This window comes from Bos javanicus, chromosome 11, assembly GCF_032452875.1.
Source record: "Bos javanicus breed banteng chromosome 11, ARS-OSU_banteng_1.0, whole genome shotgun sequence".
Classification (NCBI taxonomy): Eukaryota; Metazoa; Chordata; class Mammalia; order Artiodactyla; family Bovidae; genus Bos; species Bos javanicus.
In genome coordinates, this window is record NC_083878.1 from 73,034,109 (window position 1) to 73,053,487 (window position 19,379).

The 19,379-nt window shown below is 39.2% G+C and overlaps 1 protein-coding gene across 1 annotated transcript in view; it reads right to left on the minus strand.

The window, feature by feature from the left end:
• Positions 1–19,379, minus strand: part of SELENOI (selenoprotein I) — a 45,982-nt gene that overhangs the window by 13,033 nt on the left and 13,570 nt on the right. The window contains exons 2-6 of the mRNA XM_061433070.1: positions 14,465–14,533; positions 13,905–14,013; positions 11,575–11,649; positions 6,907–7,169; positions 5,887–5,995 (exon numbers count right to left, since the gene is read on the minus strand). Of these exons, the coding sequence (XP_061289054.1) occupies positions 5,887–5,995; positions 6,907–7,169; positions 11,575–11,649; positions 13,905–14,013; positions 14,465–14,533 (625 nt within the window). The remainder of the gene's footprint in view (positions 1–5,886; positions 5,996–6,906; positions 7,170–11,574; positions 11,650–13,904; positions 14,014–14,464; positions 14,534–19,379) is intronic.

Below are 19,379 nucleotides of genomic sequence, written 5' to 3' on the forward strand. Positions count from 1 at the left end.
TCAGCTGCTGCTGCTGCTGCTAAGTCGCTTCAGTTGTGTCCGACTCTGTGCGACCACAAAGATGGCAGCCCACCAGGCTCCCCTGTTGCTGGGATTCTCCAGGCAAGAACACTGGAGTGGGTTGCCATTTCCTTCTCCAATGCATGTAAGTGAAAAGTGAAAGTGAAGTCGCTCAGTCATGTCCGACTCTTAGCAACCCCATGGACTGCAGCCTACCAGGCTCCTCTGCCCATGGGACTTTCCAGGCAAGAGTACTGGAGTGGGGTACTACTCCAGTACTTCTCCGCAACTCCTCAGCACTCAACATAATTCTGCCTCCCTTCTGCAGAAACTGTACTCTTGAAATTTATCAAGCTCTCCTACTCAGTTCAGTCGCTCAGTCATGTCCAACTCTTTTGACCCCATGGACTACAGCACTCCAGGTTTCCCTGTCCATCACCAATTCCTGGAGCCTGCTCAAACTCATGTCCATTGAGTCAGTGATGCCATCCAACCATCTCATCCTCTGTTGCCCCTCTTCTCCTCCTGCCCTCAATCTTTCCCACCTTCAGGGTCTTTTCCAATGAGTCAGTTCTTCCCACCAGGTGGCCAAAGTATTGGAGCTTCTTCAGCTTTAGCATCAGTCCTTGCAATGAATATTCAGGATTGATTTCCTTTAGGATTGACTGGTTTGATCTTGTAGTCCAAGAGACTCTCAGTATCCTTTCTTCATTCCTGACTTCTAAGTAAGATGACTGGGCTGACCACCCACTAACTGCAATTCTTTCCTCTCGGTCTTGGTGATCCCATTTGCCCAGTGTTCCTGTCAGCCATCCAACCATTCAATGATGTCCTTTAATGGCAATCTCCCTCCTACATATTCCTAAATGACTGACTGAAGGTGCATCTACTCTCCCTCAGAGAATCTTCTCTTACAGCTTTAACCATAAGCTCCCTGCAGTTGACCCCAAAAATCTTAATACTTTTGGGCAAATCAGACAATCTCTCTGAGCTTCAGAGAAAACAACTGTACCATAAGGATGGGCTAAATGATTTTCTAGGGACCCCTGAATCTTAAATTCTCTGATTCTGTGATCTGTAGTGATATAAAGTCCTAATCTTTTTCTGTTTCAAACTCCAAACCAATACATGTGGTAACTTTTGCACGTTTCATTTGGATATTTCCTTGTCACTCAATGTATTAGCCCATTCTGGATTCCCAGTGACTAAACTTCGCTTGGGGGTGGGGAGGTGTGTTGTCAATGCAGCTATGACATTAAGGAGCAAAGAGAGAAGAACATTCCTTCAAATAATTCCTAACACAACTTGCTAAAAATACATGGAAAAAAACTATAATTCAACAATCAGAAATCTCACCTCAAAAGAGGAATTACTCTGTTACTTCCAAGCCCAACTGGAACAATGTTCCCAGATTAGAAAATCTTAGAGGGAATGGAAGGAGAAGACAAGATGTCTTCAATGTCCTCAGAAACTTTCTGTAGCTTATTTCATGTTAAGCTGAGGAGCACTGGTAGGGAGCAAGGCTAAATGTATTAACCCAGAATCACTTGTAGCTTTCAAGCACTTAACTAAGATAAAATCTTAAGCACAGTAAGCATGTAGAAAGCCTGAGCTCTATATAGGCTGCCAAAGAAAAACACTGTATTTACTATTTCTTCTCTAAATGGTAAATAGCATTATGTGAACCAAGAACTTTCAGATGTCCAAGCTGGCTTTAGAAAAGGAAGAGGAACCAGAGATCATATTGCCAACATTTGCTGGAATCAAATGGAATCAAGCTGGAATCAAGACAGATGGGAGAAACATCAACAACCTCATATATGCAGATGATACCGCTCTAATGGCAGAAAGCGAAGAGGAACTAAAGAGCCTCTTGATGAGGGTGAAGGAGGAGAGTGAAAGAGCCGGCTTAAAACTAAATATTAAAAAAACTAAGATCATGGCATCCAGCCCCATTCAGTTCAGTTCAGTTCAGTTCAATCGCTCAGTCATGTCCGACTCTTTGCAACCCCATGAATCGCAGCACGCCAGGCCTCCCTGTCCATCACCAACTCCTGGAGTTCACTCAAACTCACGTGCATCAAGTTGGTGATGCCATCCAGCCATCTCATCCTCTGTCGTCCCCTTCTCCTCCTGCCCCCAATCCCTCCCAGCATCAGAGTCTTTTCCAATGAGTCAACTCTTTGCATGAGGTGGCCAAAGTACTGGAGTTTCAGCTTTAGCATCATTCCTTCCAAAGAAATCCCAGGGCTGATCTCCTTTAGAATGGACTGGTTGGATCTCCTTGCAGTCCAAGGGACGCTCAAGAGTCTTCTCCAACGCCACAGTTCAAAAGCATCAATTCTTCGGCGCTCAGCTTTCTTCACAGTCCAACTCTCACATCCATACATGACCACTGGAAAAACCACCCATTACTGCGTGGCAAATAGAAGGGGAAAAGGTAGAAAGAGTGACAGATTTCCTTTTCTTGGGCTCTAAAATCACAGCTGATGGTAACTGCAGCCATGAAATCAGAAGACGACTGCTTCCTGGCAGAAAAGCAATGACAAACCCAGACCATGTGTTGAAAAGCAGAGACATTAGTCTTCCAACAAAGGTCCACACAGTCAAGGCTATAGTCTTCCCAGCGGTCATGTACAGTTGTGAGAGCTAGACTGTAAAGAAGGCAGAATGCCAAAGAATTGATGCCTTCAAACTGTGGTGCTAGAGAAGCCTCCTGAAAGTCCCTTAGAGAGCAAGGTTTGATTTCAAACAAGATTTGAAATCAAACAAGGGAAATCAACCCTGAATACTCGTTGGAAGGACTGATGCTAAAGCTGAAGCTCCAGTATTTTGGTCATCTGATGAGAAGAGCCGACATATTGGAAAAATCCCTGATGCTGGGAAAGATTAAGGGCAGAAGGAGAAGAGGTTGTCAGAGGATGGAATGGCTGGATGGCATCACCAATGCAATGGACAAGAACTTCAGGAGATGGTGAGGGACAGAGAGGCCTGGTGTGCTGCAGTCCATGTGGTTGCAAAGAAACACAACTGGGCGACTGAACAACAACTCTAAGTAGTACTTGATGTACTTTCTGTAAAGAGTATTTAATTGTTAAATACTTATCTAGTAAACTCTATATATGAGAATGATAGAACCCACACATATGCAGACCTGCTTTTATTATTACCATAGGAAGGTCTAGACTTCATAATATAGGAAGCATGGGCTATCGAAAAGTTAGAATTCATAAAAAAGGATTGAGTAGAATGAGATGAACACCAAGGATAGCATGATCACAACAAATATTCTGGTTCCTCATCAGTGGTTCCTCATTTCTAGGCTTATTTATTAAATAAAAATTTCAATAAAAAACACCAAGACAAAAAATGCTTCAAGTAAAAAAAGACATAACAACAAATAAGAGGGAAAATGTCATTTATATCAAAACAAAAGATTACTATCCCTAATAGAATGCTTCTAAAAATAAAGGAAGTCATTAACAATCCTGTAGCAAAAATTGACTAGAAAAAGATATAAATGACTCTCAAACACTAGGAAAGTTCATCCATAAGAGAAATGCAAATTAAAACTAAACAGATATATCATTTCTTATCCCAAACTGGCAAAAATCCAAAAGTGTGACAACATACTACATTGGGAAAACTAAATAACAGGTACTTTTATTTATGGGTGGTGGGAATTCAATATTAGACAACCCATATGGAAGGGAACAGAGCATTTAGTGAAACTGCACACCTCTGCCCTTTACTAACATGTCTACTTCTAGTGATCCCTTCCAAAATACCCTGGCAAAAATATGAAAAAGACGTTTACATGGACAGATGATTTACTTCAGCAATTTGTATATCAGCAAAAAACTGGAAATAACCCAAATGTCCATCAGTAGGAGGCTGTTTGAATAAACAATCGCACAATCACGCAACGAAGTACCAGGCATTTGTAGGAACAACTGAGGAAGATGGCTACACATCACTATGCAGTGATCTCTAAGATATACTATCACGTGGAGGGAAACCAAGAGCACAGGTAATAAAATACGTATAGCAGGCTACCATTTATCCACGAAAGAGGGTGATAAAACCACACATGCACACTTATAATAACAAAAAAACAATGAAAGATTAAGTAAAAAATTAAAAACTAAGAATATGACAGAGACTAGACTTCTTTGAATATACCTTGCTTTATATATAGATCTGACTTTGTAATTATGTGAAAGGAAAAAGTAATCCCTAAAAATCAAAAGTAAAATGAAACAAACTTAAATGTACATATCCACAGAATGGGAACTTTAGACTATAATAACCCAACTGGGCATCTCCAGTGGAATAAACCATGAGGACAAATGGAACTGCAAAAAAATCAAAATCTTAAATGATTTTTGGTAATGATATCGTTGCTGATTTGGGTACTACATTCTGAGACTGTTATTGTTTTATGGAATAAAGCAAATGAATTTTTTGTGTCACTGAAAGCAAAGACTTTTGTCAGAGTTTAAAAGAAAAGCAAATATAAAATCAACAAAGTAAGATATCTATATTATCAAATTTGATTTGTATTTATTAGTATGAATTTTATGAGGTAGTTTATCAAAACACAAACTTTATTCCCCCACCTATCCACTGAAAGAATGGATTCCTAAGCAATGATCATCAGTATCTGTTAGTACCATTAGCTGAAGAGCTAAGGCAGAACTTTGGAACAGAAGTACAAAACCTCAACCCTCTGGTCACTGTTGATACCATAAAAAGAGAGACAATTAGATACTATGTGCCTTCTAGTGATACAATAGGTAGTACCATTACCTAATAAGTACTGTTGCCAAAAATGTATATACAAAGAGAATTGTAGCCTATTAAAGTATCTACTTAACATTCCAGAACTTACATATCAAAGATACCATTTTATCTCTAAATTAACATTTAAATGTAAAATGCAGCAAATCTGCCTTAGGACAAGCTGCATAAATCAAAGATTCACTCATGGTAGCAGATGAAAAATAGCTAGCCTTTTCAAGGTAAAGAAATCACAGTTATACAGCCACCCAAAAATGAACATTTGGTAGATTACAGCAGGGTTCCTAAAATATCTGCAGTCCAGAGCGACAGAAAATCCCTAAACTACGCCTTTTCTGAAAGCCAGTGCCTAATGCACCATCTTCTCGGCTGTTTCTAAGCCTTCAATCCCCACTCTGCAACCAAGCTTCACTGAGAGAAGGGGAAGGATTATTTTTTAGATAAGAGAACAGAGGAACAGCCAGTAAGTGTTTTTGTTGTTTTAACCCTACAAAGTTCTCAGTGCCACTCCTGGTGTCCCAAATAATAACCCAGATTCCTCTTCCTCTTTGCCTCTTTCCATAAAAATTTTCTCCCTGACTCAATTATCCTATAGATATCCACTCTGTCTAAAATCAAAAAAGAAGCATTACCATGATCAAAACCTTTACTAAGCATTCAGAGGCTTAAGAAAGAGTGTACCTGAGAGGAAAGAAGCTAAATTTTTGGACTGGATGCATTATAAACACTGTGCTTTGTCATTCTATTTCCTCAAACTAATAATCTTTGATTTCGAGATATGCAGTGGGAATCAATACTAAATGTCCACCTAAACGAAGATCCTCCAATATCTAAATTAATTTGCATAGTTATTTTACAAGGTTTGTGTGATGTATTTTGGTATTTCCTTCTGATTAAATGCAGCTTGGTGCTGAACAAAAGCAAAACAAAGAAACCTTATTTTCCTTAATGGTTTGGTTGAAACCCTATAGGTTATAGGGTTGTTCTACTTGCTGGAGGGGAAAGAGTATTGTTGCTTGTTACAACCAAACACTGGCTTTGATAACAAAGTGATGTTAAAACAGGCTTCAACATGGAGCTTCTTACCAAAGATCATTGCAGTGAATAGGTCTCTATATAAGAAATTAAACAGGAAAGGTTCATACCAGGCCTCAACTCCCACAACCGCAGTCACTATGTAGACAAAAGAAATAGTCTGGAAGGAAAATGCAGACAAAAGCATACAGAGCATTAACAGCTGGAAAGATCAGGCAATCAACAACGCTTTATGCAGCATAAGTCTAGGAAACAGTTTTAGTAACAGCAAAACATGTGCTTAAATTTGATACTGTGGCAAGTCTTCTTGCCTTTAAAGTTGGTTGTTTTTTCTTTAATAACTAACTTCTAGACAATGCAAGCGACTAGCCTCCTAAGGCACCTCATAAATTGGTTTAGCCACAGGATGATCCAATCTGCCCACCCAATCCCCCTCTTCAAACACACTCCAATTTCTGATTCTTTACTGGAGCTTCAGATGCAGATGGGCAAAACGGCGACACAAAAAGCTGGGATTCTAAGGCAGGGAGAGTTAATAGCAAGCCCTGGTAGTAAGAGAAAACTCTTTACTCACTGAAAAGCTGGCCATGAAGACAAAAAGCCAACAATTATATGTGCATAACTTTCTTCATAAAACCAACAGTTTAAATGAAGGTTTGTTAAGAAACTGTTCATTTTTTAGTGTACTAATGGCACTGTGTTTTTAGTTTTTTAAAAGAAATCTTACTACTTAGAGATATACAGTAGCCTATTTATCATATGTCAAGATTTTCCTTTAAAATAATTGGGAGGTGGTAAGGTAAGGAAGAATATATATGAAATGAGACTGGTCATGTGTTAACTGCTGAAGCTAAGTAACAGGTACACAAGGGTTTCATATACATATATTTTTGTGCATATTTGAAATTTTCCATAAATAAGTAAAAATATATATATAAAATAAAAAGGGGAAAAAATTTAAAGCACTGAGCAGCTCTAACCAAAAAAGCATAAGGTCAATAAAGAAGGAATGACAAACTCTCCCAAAAATGTATGGCAATGTTGAAAAATTTAAGAAGAACACATACTTACCACCTGGCTAATGTCATATCCCCATGGCAGGAAAAGAATCCCTGTGTTATACTTTTCCCAGTGAGACAGGATGAAAGAAAACAAAACTACCCATAGCAGGAGATAAAGAAGAAAAACACTGACACCAGATGATCCTCGTCCAAAAATGGAATACACGGTGACAACAAAGTAAACACACGACCAACTATCCAGGCCGTGGTCAAAAAGCTCCCCCAGCGGGGTGCTGGAATTGGTTCTGCGGGCTTGCTTTCCGTCCACACCATCTGCAACCGAAACACATTACACGGGGAAAGGTCAACGTCTGCACCAGAATGGAGAAAGTTGTCTTTAATAAAATGGAGAGAGATGCAACAAAACATATCAGCGTACCATAGAAATGTTAATTAACTCAAGTATAAATATCAGACAGTACTATAAAAATCCAACCTTTAATTCCTACAATGCAAAGATTTCAGAAATAAAATCTGTAATCTCTCAAAGTTTAATCCAAAAATCAAAATGTTAAGTCACACTGAATGGTGTTTCCATCTAAAGAAGCATTCTACTCTGAACTCTGAGCACTGAACTCTGAATTCCTCCAAATCTGCCTAGTAACTGAGTTGTTCCACTAGCCACAAATTCTTAACCCTCCAGAGAATACTCAATAGTTGTTTATTATAATTTATACTCCTTGCTCTAGGATCCAAAAACACTCAGTACTTCAGTCATAACATGTTTCATTCTGTTACATATCACAGTCACTTCTTTACAGATGGACCATTTCCATAATTTTAAGTGTTTTCAGAAAAGGCTTTGCACATGGTGTTGAGTAATTTTAAGAATTAAATTTACTGAAACTGTACAACACACTATAGGGGGGGTTGGTGCTGCACTGTGCAACTTGTGGGGTTTTAGTTCCCCAACCAGGAATCGAACACCAGCCCTCGGTAGTGAAAGTGAAGAGTCCTAAACACTGGACCGCCAGGGAATTTCCACGATGTAGTATTCTTATAGTATGGTGGCTCAGCGGTAAAGAATCCACCTGCCAATGCAGAAGACACAGGTTTGGTCCCTGGGTCAGGAAGATCCCGTGCAGTAGGAAACAGCTACCCACTCCAGTATTCTTACGTGGAAAAATTCCATGGACAGAGAAGCCTGGTGAGATACAGTTCATGGAATTGCAAAAAAGGCGGACATGACTTAGTGACTAAACAACAACTATTCTTGATGCTGTGAAGATTATAAAAATCTTAGCATAAACTAAGTTTGTACCCTCAAAGAGTTTACAGTTGAGAAAGGAGACAAAACATGACAGATATGCTGATATGATGAATCACAAACCACAGAAGAGTACAGAAAAGTGACAAGTTCTCTTCAGGCTAAGATAAACTAAACTGGCTTTCCAGACAAGATGAAATCTGAGTGGGGACATAAAGAATGAGTTGGATTTCAGTAGATAAGAGATAAAGAAGTGTGTCGTTTCAAGAGGAGGGAGTGTTCTCAGCAAAAACACTAAGATGGAAAAGCACATGTGTGTGCAGAGAATGCCAAGTAGTTTAATTCAACCAGAAACTATACATGAAGAATGCAGTATCAAGAGGCTAGAAGGGAGATTTGAGCCCATTTAAAAGTATCAGGGAGTCTGAGGAGCTACTAAAATGATCTGAGTGGAGTAAGAAGAGTGAAAGCCATGCAGTGTTTCAGGAAGACAGACCTGACATCAGTGTAAAGGACAGGATGGGTTGAGACGGAATGTGGTGGGAATGAAAACCTGGAGGCGAGCAAGATACTAAGAAAATAAAAAAGACAATGCAGTAAAACAGAGGTGAGACAGAAGGACAAGAAGATCTGGGTAACTAAGAAAGTGGTAGTGTTACCAGAAACAAGAACATCTGAAGAAGGAACAAGACTGATAGAAAAGATGCTGAGTACAATTTTACATGCTGAAATTGAAGTGCTGACAGGCTATCTACAATAATGTCAAGCAACTCAACCTAAGGGTAATTTACTAGCTACTTAGAAGATAAATAAAGGCTAGATTCTAACACATGAGTCAACTCAATAGTGTTAACGATCAGGATTACCAGGGAATAACAGAAGGAGAAAGAGAAAGCATGTTGGAACACCATTTAGAGGCAGAAACAGAGAAGCCTGGGGGTATGGGGGAAGGAACAGTAGAGGAAGAGAAAGGGATAAAGGAAGAGGGGAAGAGGGAGAGAGAACATACAACCCAGCCAAAAAGAAAGGCAAGAGACTGAATTATAAAAATTCTTCCTCCAAAGAAACAGTTTTGTTAATTAAATGCATCAGAATTAGACTAACTGTGGCGACTTTCTGGGTGGTCCAGTGGCTAAGACTCCACACTCCCAATACAGGTGGCCCAGGTTCATTCCCAGGAACTAGATCCCACAGGCCGCAACTAAGGTTCTGCAGGCCTCCACAAAGATCAAAGATCCTGCATGCCGCAGCTAAGACCCAAATTTACACGCTGCAGTCAAATAAATAAATAAATACTCAAAATTAAAAGAAGTAAAGAATTAGACTAATTGCAAAGATTCAGAGTCCAGGAATTTAAAATTCCTTATCATTACTGTGTTTATCTAGCTCACCACAGTATTATCCCCAGTGACTAGCTCAGACCGTGGCAAAGACAGCCTTTAAAAATATTGTTGAGGGCCTATATGAAAGGATGAATCGCAAACTCCTGCCTGCACACTGATCTCTCTGTTACATAGGTTTGGGAGCTTTTTTGTCCCCGAGTAGCTAAAATATTTTCTAAAAGTCTTTTCTCATTATTTGCTGCCTTAATTTCCTATTCTCAGTGCCATTTCTGTGCAGTTACAAGTACTGAATCCATGAACTATGTAATGATTAGGTTTTTCTATGTCTTCTCATTGAACCCATTCTGGCTCCATACATCTGGGGTCTCATAATGTGTCATATGTCTCATGATGTGTTTCATAATGTGTTTTCATAAGAAAGGCAATTCAGCTCCCATCCCATGTATTATGAAAAACCCACGAGCAAAATCTAGAGCAGTGTCCTGTGACCCAACACATTAATATTTCTGCAGCAAAACATAACAACAGCCACACTGGTGGAATAAACGAAGATTATAAACTGTTAGTTCAAGGTAAGCTTTGCAACCAACAGTTCATGTTAGGTCAGGATTTTTGCCAGAATTGTGGCAACCTAAAACAGAGAACACAGTACTTCAAAAGACTCTTGAGACATGCTATGAAAAGCCAGAGCCTTCAGGCCACCCTCTCCTTGTCCCTATTCCTCCCAAGTAGTCCTTAGTAACCAAATTCTATAGCAAGAAAAAAAAATTTTTTTTGACTGTGCCACACAGTCTGTGGGACCTCAGTTCCCTGACTAGAGATCAAACCTGGGCCCTCAAACATGAAAGCATGGAGTCCTACCCACTGGACAGCCTGAGAATTCCCTAGAGCAAAATTCAAAAACCAGCTTATCTTTAATAATGAATGCACAAAGCCTCTGTCTATAGAATTTTAAAAAGAAAAAAACTAGGCTTTTGTCTAATTCTTAATTTCATTTTCTTCCTTCCCCACTCTTAACAGCTCTGGCCACTCACCACGCCAGGATTTAATCCCTGTACCAAATTATCCTGGTGTTACGAATACAACTCATCTTTATCTGAAGAGACCTAAGCAACTTTAACTCAGGGTCTGCTACTTCACATTCATTTAAAAACCATATACTGAGTGCCTCCCATGTAGCAGGTACTGTTCTTAACACTGGGCACCCAATGAACTAAATAAAGCACTCACCCTCAAGGAACTTATATTATATATACACACACACACACAAAAAAAAAAAAAGGAGAAGGGGGTACACCACATAGCTTGTAGAATCTTAGTTCCCCAGCCAGGAGTGCAATTCCCACCCTGTAAAAAGCGCAGAGACCTAACCACTGGACCACCAGGCAATTCCCAAGGAACTTACATTTTAGAGTAGACGGACAACATACAAGTGGGTCATATGGTTTTAAGCACAGTGGAGAAAAATAAAGCAGGGAAGGAGACCTGAAGAATGCAGGACAAGCCGCGCCGATGATCCCAACAAAACGCACTCTTGGCAGACTAGATGCTGTGGCCTGGCCCAGTGGACCTCCCTGACCACTGCTTCCACCAAACAAAAACTGATCACTTCTGTGTTTGTTCCCCTGCTGTACTCTATTATAGCACCTTTCTCAGTATTCTGCAACTATTTGACACGTCAGTATTGCTTCCCAAACTCATGGCAAAAATGATGTCTTATTCCAGAGTTGGGAAATATTTTTTGTAAAGGGCCAAAGAGTATATAGTTTAGACACTGTGGGCCAAATGGTCTCTGTTGCAACTACTCAACTATGCCTCTGCCGTAGGAAAGCAACCACAGACATGCAGAGGAATGCGCAGTAAACCATGACTTACAGAGACAGACAACAGGCCAGATGTGGCCCACCAGTGGCAGTCTGCCAACGCCATCCTATTCCCCAAATTCCCAGCAAATGACAATATTCTTCACAGAGAAACTCAAGAATATATTTATCAAGTTACACAGGATATTAATAAACCCTAGTTAAAATGAATTAAACATAGGAGAAAATGATAACTTACTGGGTAGCTAACCTTGCTGACAGTTTTGCCAGCCATTGACTAAAATGAATATTTGCCAATTTCTTACCTAGAGTGTAGGCCATGAAGTTGAGGATGCCCACTACAATCCAGACCCAGTCGGGTACATGCTTGTGACCTGGTGCTGAAAGGAAAGCAACCCCAGTTTTAATGCAGTCTAAGTACAGTTGTTGGAACCATAGCCTATACTGTCAAAAGAGAAATGTTTCTCTTTATTAAATAGAAGCTGAAATACTTTATAGTGTATCTTAAATGCATAACTAGGTAAATACTAGAATATATCAGCAAACTCCGACAAAACCCAAGAAGTAACTGCCCAACCCTCATAAACAATAAGCATTTATTTTGAGCTTTAATCGTAACTGAAGACTGAATGTTCTTCTTTACTTGAAAATTACTTATGTGCCTAGAATGAAAAATGTTTTTGGAATTTAAAAAATGCTTGTGTTTAATCCGATCCTTGTTGTTTATGATTATACTACAAACATGTAAAAAGCCTCAACCTATACTCTCTCACTAAATTATTAGCTGAACAAAAGACCTTCGGATTTGGGTATAGATAAATCACCTCAACTGGATGATTTAGTCATCAGGATCATTCTGAAATGTCTGGACCTCACTTTTCCCCCCTAAGATAGAACAAGTGAGCTTCAGGAGGTCTGGGTTCTAGTCCTGGCTCTATAATCAACCAATAGTGTAGCCTTGAATATATTATCTAACCTTTCCTGATTTCCACTTCCTAAAAATACTGGGACTAGATAGTTCATCTGGTCCTTCAAGTTGTATGACTTGGGGAAATATATATATATAGTTACATATTTTAGAGCTAAGTAGATAATTTTATTTAGTCAAAGGAAATACTATTTCTAGTCACAAAGATTTTGAGGCTGTTCTGAGGATTGAAATACAATTTTTTTTTAAAAAACCCACTTAATATCAAAATCGTGCTTCATGAAATTTAATCTTTCACATGGTATTTTATGATATTCAATTACCATTTTATTGCACATAGAGGAGCAATGGTTAAAATTTTCAGTTTATCAAGTCAGGCATAGGTATAGTTTCAATATTCAGAATTCTTATAATATCAAAAGTCATTAAATGTTTAAAACTCTAAATTCTCCTACAAACACAAAGTTTTGAGAGATTGTTAGTTTCTCTAGGTCAGTGCACAAAGGTCTGCTAAACCCATAACACAGATGAAATACAGTATTAAACTCCTGACTATATCATTTATAAGTATTCTTATTGGAAAATATATCCTCTAACTTAGAATGCAAAAAACACTCATCTACCTCCATCTTTCTAGTCTTCTCAACTTCATCCACCTGTTGAGCAATTAAAAAAAACACTGTCTCCCACATATGCCCTCCCCGCCCAACCCCAAATACACTCCAGATTCTCTCTGGCCAGGGCAGAAGCTGGGTGTGGAAGGAAGAAAAGACCAACAGGTCTGAAAGAAGACACTGGGAAAAGGCTGAAACTGCCTCCAAAGGAACATTTTTCCTCTCCTCAGTAAGGGCCCAGACTTCTGTCAATAAATATTTAAGGTCTAACAACCATTTTCAGGGGGCTTCCCTGGTGGCTCAGTGGTAAACAATCTGCCTGTAATGCAGGACACCAGGGTTTGATCCCTGGGTTGGGAAGATTCCCTGGAGAAGGAATGGCTACCCACTCCAGTATTCTTGCCTGGAAAATTCCACGGACAGAGGAACCCGGCAGGCTAAAGTCCATGGGGTCACAGTCAGACATGACTGAGAGATGAACATTTTCACTTCACTTTTCAACCATTTTCAGAGGAAACTGGGAGTTATTAAGGGCAAGTACAAATGCTGTGCAGAGGGCTGGAGAGATCATGTTCCCTCTATAAAAGGGGGACTTTTATTCGATAACTAGAAAGAGGGAAGGGATATTTCTGGTAGGTTTGTTGGGCCATGCTTATATTCTTTCGAGGCAAAACGTCACAGTCCTAATTTTCCACTTTTTATAAATCCAATTACTCTTTATATACAAAAACCTCACTGCTTTTTAGGTAGCATATCCAAATTCTAGAAATCAAGTTGGTTTCTAAAACTTCTTAGAAGCATACATAACAGATTGTGAAAGCACAACTTAGCTTTTACACCCAATTCTAACATTTTATATACCCTCACTGACTCGATGAACAAATGAGTTTGAACAAGCTCTGGGAGTTGGTAATGGACAGGGAAGCGTGGCGTGCTGCAGTCCATGGGGTCGCAAAGAGTTACACATGACTGAGCAACTGAACTGAACCGATAATATTCAAAACTTTTCAGAATTGCAAGCATCTTAACAGAATCAGAAAATAGCCATATCTTATTTTCTATTTAAGATTTTATATTAAAGCAATAATCATACCTGAAGCATAAAAGTCAGGATCAAAGTATGCCAAAAGTAGAAAATTGAACACAAGCAGCAGAAAGCCAGAGAAGGTTATCAGATTTGGAGCCAGCCAAGTAGGAAATACCTATTTTTTTCAAAATAATTACAAAATAATTAAAGTAGTGAAATTTCTGTCCATTATATACCACAACATACAAATCTGTCATAATAAAAGCCATAAATTTGGATTATATGTAGGAGTTACATACATTAAATTGCAAATCATAATCTCCAGTTAACAGAAATAAGCATTTTTATTTTCTATGTTCTAAATAATTCTATAATCAACAAACTTTTATAATCATAACATTATATTTTAGAAGCATTTAAGAAGCATTTTATAAATATAATGGATCTAAAGTATAAACTTATACTTCAGTGATAAGATAAATCAAAAGGTATGTGACTAAGGGAAGGGAGGATGGGAGAGGCAGTTTCTCTAAGGGTCTTATTGTTACATCTGCAGTACTCCATAAAACAGTTTAAAATATTTAAACTTTACTAAAACCCAAATGCATGCTTATTAATCATCTTACCTTTACTACAGTGTTCCAAAATGGGTGCATGACATACAGAGAGAGTGGATTGGTATCCACAGCACTGTACTGTTAAGAAATGAAAGAAAATATTCAGAGTTAATCCTTGCATAACAGCACGCGGAACAATATTTCTCAAATGAAAATAATAGTACAAAAGTAACCTAAAGAATGTATCTACTTATATGATGTCCTTATCTAAATAACAGAACTAGAAAAGCATGAATGGGGCAAAGATGGCCAAGTACAGCCAGATTTCTTTTTACTCAAATTAGCTTTTATAATATTACAATGTGGCAGCAGAAACTTCTATATTGCTTTCAAGTGCTCACCTACTATGCAGGATAATAAGCACCCTGTGCATTCACACACAGACCACTCAGGCAACCTCCTTCATCACTCTCAACTAATGACAATCTTGCTGCGTCACCTTCTACACCATTACTAATGCACTAACTAGTGCTACAATCTTGGGCAAGTTACTTAAATCCTCTTAGTTTTTTCACCTATAAAATTAGGATCAAAGTTTTACCTCAAATGATTGCCATAAGGATTAGATAAACTAATACCATACATGAAGCACTAAGAAGAGTACCTAGCCCACAGGAAGTGCTGTATATATAAGCATTATGTGTCCTTAAGAGTGTTTTGAGCACCAAAAGAATGACAGATCCCTTCACAGCAGGAAAATGGATTCCTTAAATAAACAAAGGAAGAAAAGAACAGGTTACATTATATTCAAAGGTATGCCCCAACTGTTAAGCTATTTAGTAAAACTTTGAAAAATTCTAACAAAATATCTGTATCAGTTCAGTTCAGTCGCTCAGTCGTGTCCGACTCTTTGCGATCCCATGAATCGCAGCACACCAGGCCTCCCTGTCCATCACCAACTCCCGGAGTTCACTCAAACTCACGTCCATTGAGTCAGTGATGCCATCCAGCCATCTCATCCTCTGTCGTCCCCTTTTCCTCCTGCCCCCAATCCCTCCCAGCATCAGAGTCTTTTCCAATGAGTCAACTCTTCGCATGAGGTGGCCAAAGTACTGGAGTTTCAGCTTTAGCATCATTCCTTCCAAAGAACACCCAGGGCTGATCTTTAGATTAGACTGGTTGGATCTCCTTGCAGTCCAAGGGACTCACTCTCAAGAGTCTTCTCCAACGCCACAGTTCAAAAGCATCAATTCTTCGGCACTCAGCTTTCTTCACAGTCCAACTCTCACATCCATACATGACCACTGGAAAAACCATAGCCTTGACTAGACGGACCTTTGTTGGCAAAGTAATGTCTCTGCTTTTGAATATGCTATCTAGGTTGGTCATAACTTTCCTTCCAAGGAGTAAGCGTCTTTTAATTTCATGGCTGCAATCACCATCTGCAGTGATTTTGGAGCCCCCCCAAAAAAGTCTGACATTGTTTCCACTGTTTCCCTATTTAATTATGTAATATTTTAAGAGTCATGTTGATGACTTATTAATCAGAGATACACATACTGGAGTGCCTGGCATGTAGGAAGCACTCACTACATTCAAAGAAGAAGGGATACAAAATTGTTAAGGAACAATTCTCATCCTCAGGAACTGGGAATATTACCTAATTTAACAAGCTGACATTTAAAAGATGGCATACTAGTCAAATGCTTGAAAAAAGTTTCAACTGTGTTTTATACTTATGTTCAGTATGACTATAAAATAAGTAGTAAGCACTTTATGTGATTTAAAAAAAAAAAACATCATTAAAGATCAAAATTTCTTCCTGAATTTTTTTTTTTGCCCCACTCCGGATCTTCCTTCCCGCCCTGCCCCTGCAACTTTAGCGCCCCCGAATCCCGCTCTCCTCCTGAACGTTTTATAGATATGCAGGAAATGTTTCCCACCAGTGTTTCAAGATTCAAAAGTGAGATGGAGCAAAAAGTAAATAAATAGAAATCATTTAAAATACTGCTCACAAAGAGTCAGCTAGGAAGTCAAATGTTTATTCAACAGAACCCATGTCTGAGTGCCTCCACTTCTCCAACTCATTTGGACAAAATGGGATAACTTAGAAGAAAATGATGAAGAAGAACTCTGTTCAGAGCGAGAAGCTTTGCAGCTGCACCCAGACTCTCAGAAGAAGCCCCCCTTACATGAATATTACGGTTTGTGCTAAAATCAACTTCTACTTGCACAGTTCTCTACAGTCTACAAAGCTTTTCCACATAACAGATACCATGACATCTGAACCTCTGCAAAATGAATGTGACTGTAACTGAGAGGACTACCTGAATTTAACTTTACAGACTGAGGACATAAAACCATCATGAACCCCGAAAGCTGCCCAAGACAAAGTGGGAGGGCCCTGGCCTCCTCCGTTTCACCAAGGTCGGAACCCAGACCCACATGATGTAGCCAGCAGGTCACATAAGCGGGAAAACCAGACATTTCAAGTCTACCACCTGCTGCAAAGTACAAAGTTGAAAGAAGTCCAAATTAGAAGAACACAGTTCAGGACATCACACAAATAGTTAATACAATGTACAGAGTACAATGCTTAATTCAAATGTTTGCTGAATGCATCTCATTCAGCAGCTTTCCGTAATTCGAACTTGGATCTAAAAGGTCATTTACTCATGGTATTTTGATTAGAAAAGCTCCTCTATAAATTTGGAGTTTTACCTCTAAATCTCTATTTCAGGGGAACAGTAGAAGTATGAAAAGATTACAAAACTCAATACAAAATGGTGTCTGCCTAACTGGATTTTTTACATTTAATAACAGCTGGTAAGCTCAAGTATAGCGAGAAAATTTAATATGAGATTACAAAAGGTAGCCAACAATAAACCTAAAGAGTGCTCTTGGGTTCAGCCTTACACATTTGAGTATTTTTTCAAGGTCGCATATCACCTGGTATAAACAAAGAAACTCAAAACTGTCTTGTGAATCAATAGGAGGAAAGAAGAATGAGTCAAACCTTTCATATGCCTGAACAATACGCAAAATGTAAACTTTTAAAGGTGCCAAACTAGATTCAGTTAATGCCTGTCAAATATATTTTTATTTTCTATTGGAATGATGTTTTGGTAGACACCAGAATATCTGAATCAGGTAATAACCCCTGTTAAGGCCTGCAGAACTTGCTTGATCTATTGGGTTGGCCAAAAAGTTCGTTTGGGTTTTTCCTTAGTCCCAAACTAAGTTTTTGGCCAACCCAATACAATCTGTTGGGCTTCCCTGGTGGCTCAGACAGTAAATAATCCACCTGCAGTGTGGGAGACCTGGGTTTAATCCCTAGCTTGGAAGATCTCCTGGAAGAGGGCATGGCAACCCACTCCAATATTCTTACCTGGAAAATCCCCATGGACAGAGGAGCCTGATGGACTACAGTCCATGGGGTCAAGAGTTGGACACAACTGATCAACTAAGCACAGCACAGCACAGCACAAAACAATGTTAGGCCAGACAAAGCCAGTGCCTTGAAGAAACGCTTGCAAACCACAGCCTGAGTTTGAGAATCATTCCAAGGCAAAATCTCAGAAATCCAACAGTTCAGGAGGCATGTAGTTCTCATGTGCCTGACTCTCACCTACGTGATAGGTGAAAGTCATCAGGCCTCTTTACATTTTTTAATTTCTGGCCATGCCTCATAGCATGTGTGATCTTAGTTCCCCCACCAGGGACAGAACTCATACCCCCTTGCAGCGGAGTGCCAACCACTGGACCACTAGGGAAGTTCCAGGCCTCTTTTTAAATGCTTCTGGTTACCAAAACACTCATTACTTCTAAAAAGACCCCAATCCAATGTTAAAACAATTTTTCTACACGATAACAAAATCCTCCCCTTGCTCCATACTTCCTATCATGTTTTCAATTTCCCTTACACAGCTAAACAGATAAGGTTCTGATTTTTCTTCCAAACAATAATGCTTTCCATATTTGAAGATGGTTCTATTTGTCGCACTAAATCTTCTCTTCACCTGGTTAAAAAATCTCACATTCATTGTGCTGCTCCTCTCTGGTCACAGTTTCATTCCCCTTCATCATCATAGTCAAGTTCTCTAGACCAGAAGTTGGAAAACTTATTCTGGAAAATGCCAGAAAATCTAAATATTTTAGGCTTTGCAGGCCATATGGTCTCTGTAATAAATACCCAACACTGCCACTGAAGCAGAAGGAAATCACAGAAAATAAGAAAACAAATGGGCATGTTGTGCTAAAACTTCATCCCCAAAACAGCGTGTCTGGGGGCTTTAGTCTGACAACCAGTGCTCCATTCAATCCATTTTGTTGTTAAACCAACACAAAAGTGTGATTCAGAGCAAAAGGAACATTTCAAGTGGTGCATGAGTACAAAGAAGGTGCATTAGCCCTTCTCCCTCAATAACTTATTTCTCAAACAGGTGCTCAACACTGTATTAATTTCCCATGGAAACAAAGTCATTCTGCAGACTTAGACACAATTTCAGTCACCTGAACTTCTCTGGCCTTTCTTATACAGACTGCAAAGCCACCTTTCTCTACATTCATATGAAGCTAATTATTGGATTTTAAGTGTAAGACCCTACATTCACCATTTAAACACTTCATCCTGCTAGAGATCACTCATCTTTCTGATCTCCTTGGGGGTCAGACTCAGTAATCCACATACTAACTATGCACCCCCAAATTCTTAGCATGTAAAGCTGGGCTTCCCAGGTGGCTCAGTAGTAAAGAATCTGCCTACGAAGCAGGAGACATGGGTTCAATTCCTGGGTGGGTTCAACCCCTGGAAAAGGAAATGGCAACCCACTCCAGTGTTCTTGCCTAGAAAATCCCAGGGACAGAGGAGCCTGCTAGGCTAGTCCATGGGGTCAGAAAAGAGTCAGATGTGACCTAGCAACTAAACAACAAACAAAACTGTCATATTAGCAATGACTTCATCTAAGTCTCTATAAAAATGTGG